We start from the raw sequence: 16,140 nt of genomic DNA, 5'->3' as shown, positions 1-16,140 counted from the left end.
ATCTCCTGACCTCGTGATCTGCCCGCCTCGGCCTCCCAAAGTGCTGGGATTACAGGCTTGAGCCACCGCGCCTGGCCCCTTTCTTTCTTTGTCAGGGTCTTACTCAGTTGCCCAGGCTAGAGGGCAGTGATGTGATCGTAGCTCACTGCAACCTCAAATTCTTGGGCTTTGGAACAATCCTCTGTCCTCAGCCTCCCAAGTAGCTGGGACTACAGGTGTGTGCCACCACACCTGGCTTTTAAAAAAAATTTTTTTTGTAGAATACTTACAAATGTAAGTATTATCAACAATCCTTCAAAATAAAATATGGCTAGTCTAAACCAACTGGATGAATAAAAAGGCATCTTTCATCTAACCATGAAAAAAAAAAAAAAATGTAAGTATTGTAGCGATTACAAATGTAATGTAGCGAAAAATTTTTTTCGCTCTGCTGCCCAGACTGGTCTTGAGCTCCTGGCTTCAAGCAGTCCTTCTGCCTTGGCCTCCCAAAGTGTTGAGATTACAGGTGTGAACCACTACACCTGGCCCCAACTACCTTTGTTAGGTAAGAAGAGTGGGTAGTGTTATTTCTATGTAATAGACTAGTAAACTGAAGCCCACAGAGGTGACGTGACTTGTCCAGAGTCCCTCAGCATGTTTTCAACAGAATGAAAAAACATGACCAAAGTCTCCTGTCCCCTCACTTGTGCCTATTGGTCAGCCTGGAGGAGAGGAAGCTGAGGCCCTTTGCTGTTCACAGATGCTGAAAATTGAGTGTTTCCTTCTCTTTCGCCTTCATTCAGATGTTACATCCTGTCCACTGCAGACAGCATATTGACTTTGTCACTGCGATCATCCAGGTGGGTTTCTGTGTTGTTGGAACAAGAAGGGAGGAAGACCCACTCAGGATCGAGGGGACGCTACATATATCTGACATGGAATTTTGCACTTCCCACCTTCTCTGTTCATCACTTTTTATCCTGAACCTCTTTTACCCAGAAAAGCTGAGGCTGTTCAGATTGCCGTAAGAATCCTGTCTGATCAGGCTCTTGTTTCCCAGGGAAAGGGTCAGATACCCAGATGTGGGTGTCCAAGGTTGCAGATGGTTGTCCTGGTGAGGGGGGATGCTTTAGCCTCCAGGGTTCCATTGTAGGGGTGAGTGTGCCACGTATGGAGTTGGCTTGAGGTCAGCTTGCTCTGTGGTTAGACATCGATGTTAATGAGGCCAAGGCTTTAGGTTTGACCTCTCTGGCTTGGTCTGCCTCTCCCCATTTCTACACAGCTGGCTCCCAGGCACCTGCCTCTGGCCTGGCAAGATGTTAGAGAGTAGAATGGGGCTCTAAAGGTTATATCCTACTGACAGGTCCAGAGTCATTCTTATTTGCTAAGTATGATGGTTGCAGGTGTATTGGGGGTGGCATGGGACAGTGGGGGTTAAAGATGTGCATGTAAACCTTTTATTCCTTTAGAACAAACCCGGAGACGAAAAGCAAAGTAGAAGATCCAGAGATTAACTCCATCCAGGATATTAAGAAAGGGCAGCTTCTGAGGGGCTACGTGGGGTCCATCCAGCCGCATGGTGTGTTCTTTCGGTGAGTGTGGGGGGGTCTACACCCGGACCCAAGTGCCTTCCCTGAGCCTGTCTTGCTCTGGGGTCCATGTGTTCCTCAGTCAATTTCTTTGATGGGAATATGAAGGGAGGAGAGTTTATGAGTCCCCCCTAGTTTTTAAAATTCCAAGTTTTCTAATACTTTTAAAACAAGCGTTGAGTTATTAGTTATTTGGTGTTTTGGACAAAGAATATGGCATTTCTAATTTCTGTTCTAAATAAATCTGGGGCTGGGCACGGTGGCTCATGCCTGTAATCCTAGCGCTTTGAGAGGCCGAGATGAGAGAATTGCTTTGAAGGCCAGGAGTTCAAGACCAGCCTGGGCAACAAAGCAAGACCCCCATGTCTCACAAAAAAATTGAAAAATTAACCAGGTGTGGTAGCATGAGCCTGTAGTCCCAGCTCCTTGGAAGGCTGAGGCAGGAGGATTGCTGGAGCCCAGAAGTTCGAGGTTACAGTAAGCTATGATTGTGCCACTGCACTTCAGCCTGGAGGCAGTGATACCCTGTGTCTAAAAAAATTAAATTTAAATTTAAAAATAAATACATAAATGTGGACGTTCTGTTGTACTGTTTGATCGTGATTTGTAAGTATTCATCCTGTGTGAAATCACCTCATGTTTACAAGCACCGGATACTGCAGCCTTCCCTGCCATACTGTTTCTGCACTTTCTCCTCCTAGCAGTTTGTGATTTATATATTGTGATGCCGTGATGTGGGGTAAAAAAGGCCCTCAATCATATCTTCATTATGCTTGATGATTTTTTCTAGTTTACAAAGCCCACTTCATCCTGCTGAATGCCAGCAACTTATGTCTGTCACAAATCCTTGTCACAACTTGAGTCCCTGTGAGAGTGAAGTCCCGAGGCCTGGTTGGAATTCCGTTGTTGCATTTATGACCACAGGACTCTTGCCTCTTGCCTTTCAGCCTTGGCCCCTCCGTTGTGGGTTTGGCTCGGTACTCACATGTCTCCCAGCACAGCCCATCCAAGAAAGCGCTTTATAACAAACACCTCCCCGAAGGGAAGCTGCTCACAGCCAGGGTCTTACGGTAGGTGCCTTCCCGTTCTCTCTCTCTCTGTAATGGGAATCAGACCCCTTTCTCCAGGAGCCCTGGGAGGAGATTTCAGGGTGAACTGTAAACACAATGGCTTGTGTAGTGGTGTTCAGATGAATAAAAGGCCTTTGTTTGGGGCTTTCTCCCCCAGTGCCTGTGAAAACAGGTGGTAACTCATCTCTGCATAGCCCCTGTTGTTGGGGATGTAGGAGGGGGCATCATATCTACCCCCTGTATTTTTCTACTAAGCATGAAAAATTGTGCAAATCATTCTTGAGAATATTGAATGGACTCCCAAGGCAGATGGGGCAGGGCCCAGAATCGTAGGCTGATCAGGAGGAAGAAGGCCTGGGGCCGCCTGCGGTGCCCTCTGCTTTTTATGATGTCTTCACCTCCCCCTGTCTCGCTCTGTCATAGCCTCAACCACCAGAAGAACCAGGTAGAGCTGTCTTTCCTCCCGGGAGACACTGGGAAGCCAGACTTGCTTTCTGCTTCCCTGGAAGGGCCACTTCCAAAGCAAGAGGAGAGGAAAACAGAGGCTGAGGAGAGACACCAGAAAGGGGAAAAGAAAAATCAGAAAAAGAACGAGAAGAAGAACCAGAAGGGGCAGGAGGAGGTGGAGCTGCCCAGCAAGGAGAAGCAACAACCCCAGAAGCCACAGGCGCAGAAGCGGGGCGGGCGGGAGCGCCGGGAGTCTGGGAGTGAGCAGGTGGGGTCCTGCGGAGGGCTGTGGCTGCCTATCCTCCTCCTGGAGGGACAGCCGCGAGGGCATGGGGACGGGGCACCCGCTGGGGCCGAGGGAGGGTGTCGCCTAGGGCTGTAGGAGGATGCTCCCAGGCATTCTTCCACCTGGCCTCTCAGGAAAGAGTGAGCAAGAAGCCAAAGAAAGCCGGCCCGTCAGTGGAGGACGACAGCCTTATGGACGTGTACTATCGGGAGGGAAAAGAGGAGGCAGAAGAGACGAATGTCCTGCCCAAGGTGAGGGCGATGTCACTGGGAGGGGAAAGGCTGTTCCAGGCGAGGGAAGAGCTGGGCTGTCCTCCGCATCATCCTCTTTTACTTCACTTCCTATAAAATATGAAAGTGGGGACTGTCAGTTGCCTCCGTTGACCATCAGCTCCTTGAGGACAAGGGACCCTTTTTACCCAGAGCAGGTTGCATAAAATAAATTCTAAGGAATGTTTATTGGGTGGAACTGAATTAAATTAGGAGACTGGGCAGATAAAGAGGAGGCTGAGCTGTTCTGAGCCTGCATCCTCCAAAAGATGAGAATAGTAATATCTGGGCTGAGAGAACTGGTATGGGACGGCGTATACCTGTTTGGGCAGGGCCTCCCTGCCACCCTCAGAATTCTTGTCATATCTCTGTCCCAGCTCTACTGTTATTTTTGTTTTTATTATTTTGAGACAGAGTCTCGCTCTGTCACCCAGGCTGGAGTGCAGTGGTATGCACTCGGCTCACTGCAGCCTCTGCCTCCTGGGTTCAAGTAATTCTCATGCCTCAGCCTCCCGAGTAGCTGAGACTGCAGGTGTGCTCCACCATGCCTGGCTAATTTTTGTATTTTTAGTAGAGAGGGGGTTTCGCCATGTTGGCCAGGCTGGTCTTGAACTCCTGACTTCAAATGATCAGCCGCCTCAGCTTCTTAAAAGTGCTAGGGTTACAGGCGTGAGCCACCATGCCTGGCTTCTATTGTTATTTTATATACGAGTATGCATATGCATGTGTGTGTGTGAAAATTTTGTTACCTAAACAAATGTATTTACTTAAACTTTTATGTCACTGCTGTAATGTTGCCCCAGTGGGCCGGGGCCTGGCATGGCCTGGGAGGGGAGGAAGGGTGTCTGGGCTTGGTGAGGAGTCTGTGCTCCTCCAGGTGGGCTGGGGTGGGGAAACAGGGAGCAACCTAAGCCAGGTGCTTTCCTCAGCACCTCTGTGTTCCTCCAGGAGAAGCAAACCAAGCCAGCAGAAGTGCCCCGGCTGCAGCTGTCCTCAGGCTTCGCTTGGAATGTGGGACTAGACTCTCTGACTCCGGCCTTGCCACCTCTAGCAGAGAGCTCAGACAGCGAGGAGGATGAGAAGCCACACCAAGCCACGGTGCTGTATTTTGCAGGGCATGTCCTTTTTGCAGGGACCCCTTGGTGTCAGTCTCGTGCTCTGTTCCTAGGCTGAGTGTCTTCCTGGGTGGGTGGGGGAGGGGGCAGCGGCCATTCCCAGGCCAGGGGGAGAATATAGAGCCCTGGCTGGGCTGCCTGGCCAGCTCGTGGCTTCCACCACAGCCCTCCCCTAGGCCTTGAGGAGCAGATGATTTACTGTGTTTCTGCCTTCCATAGCAGAAAAAGAAAAGCAAGAAAGAAAGGGAGTTGGAGAAGCAGAAGGCAGAGAAGGAGCTGTCCCGCATTGAGGAGGCGCTGATGGATCCTGGGCGGCAGCCAGAGTCTGCGGATGATTTTGACCGACTAGTGCTCAGCTCCCCCAACAGCTCCATTCTGTGGCTGCAGTACATGGCTTTCCACCTGCAGGCCACGGAGATCGAGAAGGCCCGTGCCGTGGCTGAGAGGGCCCTTAAGACCATCTCCTTCAGGTGTCAGCTTTGCCCCAGGGAGCACTGTGTCTCCGCACGTTCTGGGCTGGGAGGTGTCTCAGCCTGTGGGGTAGTTCCTCCTAGGCAGTCCAGCAGCATTTTGGGTGGCTGCCACCAGGGGCCCATGGGTCCCCAGGCTTTCTGCCATAGGTGTGGCCATCTGTGAAACAGATCCACTCATTTATATTTTATAGTCCTCTTCTCTGAAACTGCTAAGGTTGACCTTCACAAGAGTCTGTACACTTACATGAGGGAACCAGTTTGAGCAGAAGCACAGTAAGAAAAGAGCTCACTACATACCTGGGGAAGATCCCCAGGTGGTTTTCCAAACAGAGAGGGAGTTCTTGAGGTCTAATGAAGAGGGAAGGCAGTCCTTTGCTTCATCCTCTTAGTTTGAAGAGAGAATCAGACCCAGGACGCTGCGTCCGGCCCAAACCTCAGGCCCGTTTGGGATCTGGTGGGCATCCTTTCCAGGAATGGAGGCAGAATCCAGGAGAGCCTCAGACCCAGCCATTGGGGTGGGGGCAGGGGTTCCTAATACTGTGGGAGCTGTGGTGGGGACACAGCCTCTTAGAGTCTGCATTTGGGGTGGGATCTGAGGACACAGAGCCTGGGAGGGGGAGATGGTTCCTGGGTCTCCCTGGATGGGGCGGGAGGCTCACCGGTCTCATGTGGAGCTCATGTGCTGACTGCTTTCCCTCCAGAGAGGAGCAGGAGAAGCTGAACGTGTGGGTGGCTCTGCTGAACCTGGAGAACATGTACGGCTCTCAGGAGTCCCTGACCAAGGTCTTTGAGCGAGCTGTGCAGTACAATGAACCTCTCAAAGTCTTTCTCCACCTGGCTGACATCTACGCCAAGTCAGAGAAATTCCAGGTAGAAGGCTGGGCCACAGACGAACTCCTGGGAGTCCCAGGGGCCACAATCTCTGGGAAGAGCCTCTGGGGCTCTGGGTCCAGTCCTGCTCTGGGCTTGCCACCGAACATCGGGGCCCCAACTTCCCCATCTTCCAAGTAAGAGAAGTCATTTCCCTCACCTCTTCTTCAGGCCTGCGGGGTCAAGGTGAGGGAGAGTGGCTTTGGAGGTGAAGGGGAAGTGGACCCCTGGTGTGTCTGCCTTGGGCTGCTGGCAGGGCATCACAGACAGAAGGGGACGTCCCAGCCCAGCATCCGCTCTGGCATCTCTTCCTCCCGCTTGTCATTCTCATGTTCTCCTAGGCTAGGACCGCCCTCCTGTGGGTGCGGATCAGCAGGGACTCCTCTGTCCACTGTGCCTTTCTCTGAGCCTCCCTCCCGCTCCTCTCAGGTCTCTAGCATTAGGCCTTGAGAGTGTGTCTGGGAGCCCCAAGTCTAGCTTCTTGTGAGTGTTGCTGCTTGTCTGTCTTGTGCCCTCTGTCTCTACTTAGCATGCCTTGTCTTTTCCCACAGGAAGCTGGTGAACTCTACAACCGGATGCTGAAGCGTTTCCGGCAGGAGAAAGCTGTGTGGATCAAATACGGTGCCTTCCTTCTGCGGAGGAGCCAGGCTGGGGCCAGTCGCCGTGTGCTGCAGCGAGCCCTGGAGTGCCTGCCTAGCAAGGAGCGTGAGTGCTCATTCCCAGCTCCTAAGCCCAGGAGCACTCCACGATCGGGGAGTAGGGATTGGCCCTGGCATTGCTTATTCTAAGTCAGGAGAGCCTTATGAGGGCTTTCTTCTTGCCTGTCAATTCTGTGCCCCTGAGCATAACAGTGCATGTTACATTTCAAATGCCAGGCTCCAAAAGATGGAGGAACAAAATGCAGTTAGCACTAGTTCTGTTGCCCTTGGGATCCCCCACCTCTTCTGTGCCCAGAGAGTGGTGTGTCTGCAGTGCCTGTCTGTGTGTTTGGCCCCAAACCCACCCCACCTTCCTTTTGGGGCTTTGTCCCTCTTGTCACAGCCTGGGTCTTGGGACCCAAGAGCAGGGAGGCAGGCTCATGCTGACCCTGCGGAACACTGTGTTGTGGTGAGGGGGGCTGTCTGCTTGTTGGGTCTCTGAGCCGTTGTCCTCTCCCTGCAGATGTGGATGTCATTGCCAAGTTTGCCCAGCTTGAGTTTCAGCTGGGGGATGCAGAGCGAGCCAAAGCCATTTTTGAGAACACGCTGAGCACCTACCCAAAGCGCACAGATGTCTGGTCAGTCTACATTGACATGACCATCAAGCACGGCAGCCAGAAGGCCGTCCGGTGAGTGGGGCGGCCGGCCAAGGCCGAGTTCCTCAGGGGAGGGCGTGGTAGGCACTGGTCCCACAGCAGCTCAGCATCCCAGTCCTCTTACTTGATCTAGAAAACCAGCTTGACGTGATGCCCCAGGCCCAGTGACATTCACTTCTTCAACTTTTCTTTCTGCCTCACAGGCCGGCATTGGTAGGAGGTAGCCTGGTCAAGAGACTCGAGTTTCTCTCATAATTAACTGTTCCTGGCTCTCATTGTAGACCACTTTCACAGGCATTCTCTTGCTTTTGACCCCAGCATCTCCACAAGACAGGGAGGGTTTAGAGATGAGTAGACTGAGGTCCAAAAAACAGGTGCCTCCCCCAAGCCCTTCATTGAGCTGAGCTTTTCTCCTAGAAAAGCTCACTATGTATGTGTCTCACTGTTGTGTCCCCCATCCCAGTAGCTTTGTCCTGATCACTGTGTGGCTTTAGGCAGGGGAGTCCCTTACCATCTCTGGGTGTCCGTCTGCTCATCTGGAAGATGAGGGTGGTAGTGCCTATCCCTAGGGCATCATGGGAATTCATCATGGATTAATAAGGATAATGGTAGAAGTGGGAGTCCTGGATGGGAGAGGGTCCTGGTTCCAAGGCTGAGAGCAAGTGGGTGAGTGCTCGCCAGGAAGCATGTGGCCTGGTACTGAGAGGCAAATGCCACTCTGCTTTTCCTCAACAGGGACATCTTTGAGCGGGTCATTCATCTGAGCTTGGCTCCCAAGAGAATGAAGTTCTTCTTCAAGCGCTACCTGGACTACGAGAAGCAGCATGGCACAGAGAAGGATGTGCAGGCAGTCAAGGCCAAGGCCCTGGAGTATGTGGAGGCCAAGAGCTCAGTGCTGGAGGACTAGTGGCAGGCCGGCTCCATCGGACACTGTCAGCAGTGGGCCAGCCCGGCTCCATCTCGAGTGCCTGGGCACTTGGAAGACTGTTGCTTCAGGACTCTATTTAAATGCTGCTTTTTCTGCAGCACCCTTGGGGGAATCCTGTCAGGATGAAAAGGAATTTGAGATTGTTTTTAATTCCTCTTTGCTTGCTTTATTTTCAGTACCAACTTGTTATCTTTTTCCTTATCTGAGGCTGCTTGGGGATTGCGGGCAGCAGGCCCCTGGATTCCCAGAAAAGCTGAGGGTCCCTCTTCCAGGGGAGTCCTCTGGGGAGCAAGAGTGGAGGGGCTACTCCCGAGGGTCTTGTGGTCAGGATCCTGCTGTGTCCCTGGCAGGCTGTCAGTCCAGCCAGAGGGAGTCAGTAGGCTCCAGGGAGTGGCCCTCCCCTCCTATCTTGGAGTCTCTGGGTGTTCCTTCGGCCTCAGCCCCACTGGTACCTTCTGCCTTTTAGTGGAGGCTGTGAGTTTGGGACAGGAGGACAAATTCAGAGCCCAGAGGGGAAAATGGAGAAACCTGGGCTGCTGAGGAAAGCCACGGGTGTTGGCGTGAACTGATGATGTCTCATGCCACGCCCGCCATGGCCACATTACCTAACCTCTCCATGTCTGGGCTATTCAAGGTCTTGGAGGCCAGCACAGACCCAGCTAGTTGTTGAAGCCAGTTCTTTTTTGGCTTGGTCCTGAGGGAATTAAAAGTTTTCTCTGGCAGAGCTTTAAGTGTCTTGAGAGCTTTTCCGTGGGAAATGACTGAGTCATATGCCAGGAAGCCGGACAGGGCCAAGGGAGGCCAAAGGTTCTAGAGGTGGGGGAAGGAGAAGCTGGGGCTGGCCTGCTTCTTGGGCATGAGCACTAGGTTATAAGAGCTAGTTCTGGGCCTGCCCGCTGAGCACAGAATCTTCTGACTCGTGAAATTTCAGACTGTGTTTCCTTCTGAGATAGGCCAGGCTTCATCTGTTCCCCACACCAAATCAGATAATGGAACCCAACCGCAAAGAGATCATCAGCCCCAGGGCCTTCCCCTATGTTGAACCCCTGGCACTCCCTGCACCACTGCCACCCTATGGGCCATTTTAGTCCTGTCCCCTTCCCTAACACAGCATAGGATTTGGGCCTGGCCCCATGACCACCAGCCTGCTGTGGCATGCCCATTCAATCACGCAGACACCAGACTACTTTTAGTAAGAAAAGCTTTATCAAAAATTTAAATATATAAAATAAGGCCAGAGGCTGCACTGGAGGCCGCTTCCCAGTGGTGCACTGCTGCGTTAGGCACATCTTTGCAGCTAGACACGTTAACTGCGCAAAGTACCATAAAGGAGCCCACTGGTGAGCTTCACTGTCACATGGCCCTGCTGGCTGGGGCTTCCATTGTCTGCTGGGTCTCTCCACACCACAGATTGCCTTGTGGTCCTTTCCCCTGGCCAAAACGGTTTTTAAAAAATCCTCTTCTGATAACGGATGTGAGCAAGCAGTGGGGTTCAGTTTGGGACCAAGTAGTGCCATTTACAAAGAGCATGAGAAGCAGCTCCTTAGGAGGCGAGCAGGGCCATCTCCACGTTGTCAGGGGCTGCGCCGTTGCCTGCCAGACCCTGGGCCCACTTGTGCAGGCGGCTGTAGAGTGGGAGGCCCTGGTTCTCACGGTACAAGTAGACACCAGTGATGGCATTCCACTGTGGCCGCGGCTGCGTGCCTTCCACTGGGAAGTTGGCAACCAGCTCCTCATCATCCTTGTTGAGCGCCACGAAGCCAAAGAAGCGGCGCACATTGTTGGCAGCGAGCACCCGAGAGTGCACCTCGGCCGTGCGCTGGAACAGCTGGTCCTCATTGGCGCGGTACTGCGCCCAGTAGGCCTCCTGGCGGTAGCTGAGTGGTGAGCAGTAATGCTTGAGGCATTTGGTCAGGAACACCAGGATGGCCACCACGCCAATGAGCAGCCACCCGAAGAGCTGGCCAGAGAATGGGCACAGTTCAGGAGGGGCAAGGAACTGCCTGAGCCCTACCCCCCAGAGCAAATGGGCCCTACCTCCCAGAGCAAATGGAGAAGGAGCAAGTTCCGCTTGTATAAGGGAAGCAGGTCCTTGTGGCTGTGATTCCATCACTTGCTTAACCCCTTTAACTCACGCTCTAGTTGCTCTTAGACTTAGCCTGTTTTTTGTTGCCACCCCTGCTACCTTAAGAGCACCTCCTTCCCCTGCCATCATCTCATGCCATCAAAACCCAGCTCAACCTGCCAGGCTCAGCTCAGATGCCTCCTCTGGGGAGCCTTCAAAGGCCCCTCTGGGAGCACGTGTGCCTTCCCTGAATCCCCCGTGGCCTGGTTCCTCTCATCACCATCTGCCTTGTTTGGAGGTCACACATGTGCTTGTCTGAAACACTTGGAGGGCAAGGACAGGCAAGGTCATCCTTATTTCACCATTTGCTCCTGTACAGAGACCTGGGGGCATTTGATCAGCATCAAATAAGTATCATTTCTTTGTCTACCATCTTCCAACTCTGGTGCTGTCTCCAACCTTTTCTCTCTCTTTCTTTTTCTTTTTCTTTTTTTTTTTTTTTTGAGATAGAGTCTTGCTTTGTTGCCCAGGCTGGAGTGCAGTGATATGATCAGAGCTCCCTGTAACCTCGAACTCCTGACCTCCAGTGATTCACTCACCTTGGCCTCCCTAAGTTCTGGGATTACAGGTGTGAGCCACTGCGCCTGGCCTCTGTTTACATCTTATTTACCGAGAGAAGAAACCTTTTAGAAAACCTGTGCTCACTTGAGGTCAGGAGTTTGAGACCAGCCTGGCCAACATGGCAAAACCCCGTCTCTACTAAAAATATAAAAATTAGCTGGGCATGGTGGCTGCGTGCCTGTAATCCCAGCTACTTGGGAGGCTGAGGCAGAATTGCTTGAACCCGGAAGATGGAGGTTGCGGTGAGCTGAGATCGTGCCACTGCTCTCTAGCCTGGCGACAACAGTGAGACTCCGTCTCAAAAAAAAAAAGAAAAGAAAAGAAAACCTATTCTCCTTCCTATCTCTCCCTCACCCCCTGCTTCTCTAAGTTCACACTTGCAGCTGAGATTTTCTGCTACTCCCCAGTTCTCTTCCCTTGCCTTCTGTCCCATGACCAACCTCCTCTCCTTCAGAGCCCAGCTAACGCTCAGGACAGCAACTGCATCTCCTGACTCAACACTCCATCCTGACCCAAGGGACTCCCCTTAAGTCAGCAACACTTGAGGCTGACTCAGTGCTTGGACTGGGCCCTTCCTGGGACAGGAATGTGTTCATCTCCAGAGCCAGCCCCACTCCACTGTCAAGGGCCCATCAGAGATGTTTCTGGGGTGGCTTGCAGGGGTCCACGCTCAATCTGGCTGGGGTAAGGGACTTATCTGTGATTGGAATTAAGGCCCAGACCAAGCCAGAAGAATGTTCCTTCAATGTTTAAAACTAATTTGGTCATATACAAGTGAGATTTACAGTAAAAAAAAAAAAAAAAATTGATTAAACTCTTATTTGTGTCTGAAAATGGCCCTTGCCCCACCATGCACCTGTTAACCAGCCCTGACACCTAACGCTAGTGCTTTCCCACAGACCTCAGCCCCTGAGGACCAACTCCAGTTTCAGCACTAGGCCATCCCCGGACCTCCTACCAAACACCACCAGGAAAGAGGAGCTTCCCTTTGCACAGCTCCTTACCTGGGACTCATACCTGAGCCTGCGGCTGACCTCCTCCCGGAAGTCTGACAGGTTGTCAGGGTTCTCCTTGCAGGGGAACCTGGCCAGGATTTCGGTGGCGTGGGCTGATGGGAAGTGCTCTTCCCTGGCCGTGAGTGAGGAAGGGTCCACGAACTCACTGAGAGCACAGACATAAGCCTCACCACGCAGCAGGGAGATGACAGACCAGGTGACAGGGGCCACAGCCGCACGGCCCAGGATGGAGCTTAGGAGGAGGAAGGTGGGGGCGGCGGAGCAGTTCTTGGTCCTCCGGTGCTGGCACTCAGCCACGAGGTTCCAGGTGTGGTTGTTGAGGATGATGCCAATGATAAAGAGCACCAGGGCGGGCACGCCGATGGCTGCCAGCCCGTACAGGTAGTTCCGGGCCGGCGAGCAGGGGCAGTGGAAGGCCACCACAGAAAACAGCTCCTGGCTGCCCACCGTGCCCAGTGCCACCAGCCCGTTAAAAATCATCACATCCTTGCTCTTGAAGAAGAGTGACAGGAAGCGGAAGTTCTCTGCGATCAGGGCTGCCATGGTGACGGTCGCGGTGGGGTGGATTGCAGGAGAGGAGGCAGGAGGAGATGGGATTGACAGTTGCTGGCGGTACTAGGAAGGGGCGCAGGCTGGGAGACGCCGGACGGCAGGGTGCGGTTGTGCTATTTTATCCCCAGCTGTGGTTGACCTGATGTTTCCTGTGGAGCAGATGACTGATAAGTGTTTCCCTCTGAAAACCGGGAGTTGAAGAAGACGCTAGTGTGGCCAGGCTGGGGAGAAAGGAAGGAGTACAGGGCCCTGGGAAGTGACAGTTGCCACTGTTCATTGAGTTCCTCCAGGGCACTTGGCACCCCTCATTTCCCATCCTCACAGTCCCACGTCAAGCTGTGTGCCCTCCATGCCCTAAGGAAGGTGAAGGCTTCCTGAGGACGAGTGACTCGCCAGGGTCACAGATGAGAGGCAGACTGAGATTCAAGCTTGGCTGACCTGCCTCAAATGCTTAGGTTCTTTTTTGCCACCGTGAGCTTCTCTTAGGGTAGGGCTTGGGGGTGGCCCATGGTGCTAGTGCATGTGGGGCGCTGACCAGCTTTCCCTCTGGGAATCCAAGTGGCACACCTTAGCAGAGGGGCCACGGACTCCTTGGATCCACGGCGTGTCCTCAGGGCCTCAGCCTTGAGGGTGTAAAAGCTAGAGTGAGTGCCCGGGTGGATAAGGGACTTGGACAGGATCCTGCCGTGTCGGCTGGTGGGGGGCGGGGGCAAGATGCCAGAATCCCTGGAGTTCGCAAGGACTTTATCTTTTTGGAGACCTCAGGGTCTGATCACGCTTCATGACTTTTCTCTGGGCCTCAGTTTCCTCATCAGTGAAAAGAGAATAAATCATCCTGACCCTTGCTCTTTCCTAGGGATGTTGCAGGGAAAGGAAAGAATAAAAGATGCCTGATTGTGCTCTGTATGAAACTCTCCATCTCTCCCACCCTATCTTGTCTTTGGGGTGGGGACGATTCTCCTGCCCGCAAAGAGCAGGGAACTGAGACCTGAAGAGGATAAAGTGCCTTGCTGAGGCCAAACAAATACAGAGGTGCCCCAGCAGGACCTCTAACCACAACCTAAGGAGACTTGGGAAGTGGACAAGGGTGATTCTGTGCTAAGTGAACCCTCTTTTTTTCTGTCTCCCACTGACCTTGCTGTGTCCATCCGCGAGTGTTCCGAAGAACCTCCTCTTCTGCAGCCGTGACCCCCTCTCCTATCCAGCAGCCTCCCAGCAGCCCCGCTCCACCCCGCCTGCCAGCAACAGGAAGCCCTGGTAAGAGCAAAGGCTCAGCGGTGCCACCAGCTCATCCAGAGATTATTCTGCCTTGGTCTGGGCTGCAGCGACGCTGGCAACCTGCCGGGAAGTGGCCATGGCCTCGGGCAACAGCGAAGTTTAGCCCAGCTCCCTTCCTAGCCTCCACCCACACAAGCCTGAGAGACAGGCCAGGGTGTGGCCCCATATCCTCCCCATCTGGAGAGTGAAAAACAAAACTCCCCAGGTCAGAGGAAGCCAGGGAGTAGAGGGATGGGGTGAGCAGCAGACAGGGAGGGACCTGGCCCTGTTCCCTTCCATGCTTCATGGAGGGATCACCCCTTCTAGATCACCCCTTCCGTCCCTGCCAAGGAAGGCTGCCAGATGGGATCAGGCAGAGCCATGTGGCCACGTGGGCTCCAAGAAAAGGAGAAGCTGGAGGAGGAGGAGGACCAGGAGCAACAACAGGAGGAAGAAGAGGAGGAAGAGTCTGATTCTTCCCCCACTTCACAGCCTGGAGCTTCCAGTCTAACTTCCTGGGAAAGGCAGTTTGCATCACTGCTGGGGATGAATGGGTTAAAGTCAGTCCCCTCTGCCCCATCCTTTTCCCTTCTTGACTTCTAGGCTTCTAATTAGCTCCCTGTGGAGGCTCTGGGTTCATAAACTGGCTCAAAGTGGGGTACAAGATACCTGCACAGGGTGGGTGGTGAGCAGAGGATGGGTCAGGTCATCCTGTGAGACCACTGCCCCCAGACCAAGGATGGGTCACATCCAGACCCCCAGTGGGACCTCCTCCAACATCAGTGACGACAGGAGACTGGCGGCTCGGGGAGGGGCAGGACTGCTCCCTGTTCAACCGGGTGGAGGGAACCTCAGCTAGGGGCCTCTCTCCCTCTGGGCAGCGTGGGACCTGCTCCACCATGCTCCCCTGACACTGGCACACCCCAGGGAGGGCCCCTTCCTTACCTGAGGCCAGCTGTGGGCACTTGTGGCCATGGCCTCCGCGGGGCTGGACTCTCCAAGTGGCCTCCGGGAGGGCGGCGCAGGGCAGCGGCAGCCTCCGCCACTCCCTCCTGCTTTTCTTCTGCACGGGGGCCTGGGGCTGCTGGCAGCTTCAGACTAATCTAACTCCAGAAAAGAGAGAAGAAAACAGTGGGATGGAGTCTGCGCGCCAGTGAGTGGAAAAACAGCCTGCCGGCGCCACCAGGCAGAGGAGGGCGGGCCCCGAGGGCGGCGCGAGAGGAGAGGAGCGCAGAGGAAGTTGAGGTGCCTGTTCTGCAGCTGCAGCGCGTCCCACCGACCCGCTGCTCGCGCTCCCTGGGCGGTGCTGGCCCTCCGCCCTCGGCCCAGACCCGGACCCGGCCGTGCTCCACACCAGTGGGACCAGTCGGGAGGGCCACGTGGGGGTGTGGAGGCACGGGGGAGATCTGACCTAGACCTCCCCCCATGACAGCTTCAAGAGCACCGCACGTACTTGACCCCCGCGGGGCAGAAGCTACCGAAGGAGAGCCCGCGAGGGTCAGGGGAGGGTGCCGTCAGACCCGCGCTGAGCCCTGCAGGATGCTCAGGGCCAGGGCCCCACCCTCTTCTGGCCCTTTTGCCTCAGAGCGGTCGGGTCATTGACTGGACAAGCCATCCCCAATGCTGGCTCTTTGACCCATAGTCAGCTAACTCCCCGGGACCTGCTTCGGATCCTGGAGGCCTGAGGGTTGAATTCAGGAACCTAGGGATTTTCCAGGGTCTGCAGGCAGAGCTTCAACTGGTGGGTGGAAGTTACAAGGAGGCAGGTTTCTGAAGGAAGCGCTTTGTACTAATCAGAGCTGCCCAGCCTGTATCTAAAAGTGGTCAAGATGCGGGCTGAAGCGTCACGGGTCAGGAATGCTGCAGAGGAGAGTCTGTGGACAAGCTAGATGACCCTTAGCATGGAGGGAGAGGACCCCCGACACCTGTCAGCTGTGCAGTGCACGTGGTTCCATCATGGTGGAGCTGCTGAGTGACCTGCTGGCCTCCCTAAGCTGGGCTTGACCATACGTAGGAAGGAAAGAAAAGGTACCGGCGTTTGCTTGCTTGTTTATTTGCTTGTTTCAGATCCCAGCATATGCTAAACACAGTCCCAGATCTTTCCCTAAAAGTTATCTTCCTTCATCCTCACCACAATCCTGAAAAGCAGGTCTTTTTAAAAAAAATTTTTTTTATTTTAAAAAAGTTATAAATCTGACCTAGACCTCCCCCCCATGACAGTTTCAAGAGCACCCCGCATACTTGACCCCCGCGGGGCAGAAGCTACCGAAGGAGACCCCGCAAGGGTCAGGGGAGGGTGCCGTCAGGCC

At 53.9% G+C, this 16,140-nt stretch overlaps 2 protein-coding genes across 5 annotated transcripts in view; one reads left to right on the top strand and one right to left on the bottom strand.

Annotated features, from left to right (window-relative positions):
* Positions 1–9,045, top strand: part of PDCD11 (programmed cell death 11) — a 59,970-nt gene extending 50,925 nt beyond the window's left edge. The window contains exons 26-36 of one of the 2 annotated variants that reach the window (XM_011957353.1): positions 783–839; positions 1,449–1,571; positions 2,516–2,638; positions 3,062–3,353; positions 3,506–3,622; positions 4,589–4,738; positions 4,978–5,225; positions 5,930–6,098; positions 6,650–6,803; positions 7,260–7,425; positions 8,128–9,045. In XM_011957353.1, the coding sequence (XP_011812743.1) occupies positions 783–839; positions 1,449–1,571; positions 2,516–2,638; positions 3,062–3,353; positions 3,506–3,622; positions 4,589–4,738; positions 4,978–5,225; positions 5,930–6,098; positions 6,650–6,803; positions 7,260–7,425; positions 8,128–8,299 (1,771 nt within the window). In that variant the 3' untranslated portion in view covers positions 8,300–9,045. Of the gene's footprint in view, positions 1–782; positions 840–1,448; positions 1,572–2,515; positions 2,639–3,061; positions 3,354–3,505; positions 3,623–4,588; positions 4,739–4,974; positions 5,226–5,929; positions 6,099–6,649; positions 6,804–7,259; positions 7,426–8,127 lie in introns of both variants that reach the window. The other variant, XM_011957352.1, reaches the window with a different exon arrangement.
* A 461-nt stretch (positions 9,046–9,506) lies between these two features.
* CALHM2 (calcium homeostasis modulator 2) lies at positions 9,507–15,408 on the bottom strand. Of its 3 annotated transcripts, XM_011957351.1 has the most exons (5): positions 15,285–15,372; positions 14,777–14,934; positions 13,709–13,828; positions 12,011–13,197; positions 9,507–10,280 (listed from the first exon to the last, which is right to left on the bottom strand). In XM_011957351.1, exons 4-5 carry the CDS (start codon positions 12,563–12,565, stop codon positions 9,864–9,866), a joined length of 972 nt encoding a protein of 323 aa, XP_011812741.1. In that variant the 5' UTR covers positions 12,566–13,197; positions 13,709–13,828; positions 14,777–14,934; positions 15,285–15,372; the 3' UTR covers positions 9,507–9,863. The 3 variants fall into 3 exon arrangements, with proteins under 3 accessions (XP_011812741.1, XP_011812739.1, XP_011812740.1); XM_011957349.1 differs by having other exon boundaries at positions 12,011–12,723; positions 13,709–13,912; positions 14,777–15,408; XM_011957350.1 differs by having other exon boundaries at positions 12,011–12,723; positions 13,709–13,809; positions 14,777–15,408.
* Between the last annotated feature and the right edge of the window lie 732 nt (positions 15,409–16,140).

The sequence above is a fragment of the Colobus angolensis genome, unplaced genomic scaffold (assembly GCF_000951035.1).
Source record: "Colobus angolensis palliatus isolate OR3802 unplaced genomic scaffold, Cang.pa_1.0 Scaffold44, whole genome shotgun sequence".
NCBI classification, from domain to species: Eukaryota; Metazoa; Chordata; class Mammalia; order Primates; family Cercopithecidae; genus Colobus; species Colobus angolensis.
Note: the sequence above shows the minus strand (reverse complement) of the source record. Positions and strands in the feature narration are given on the sequence as shown.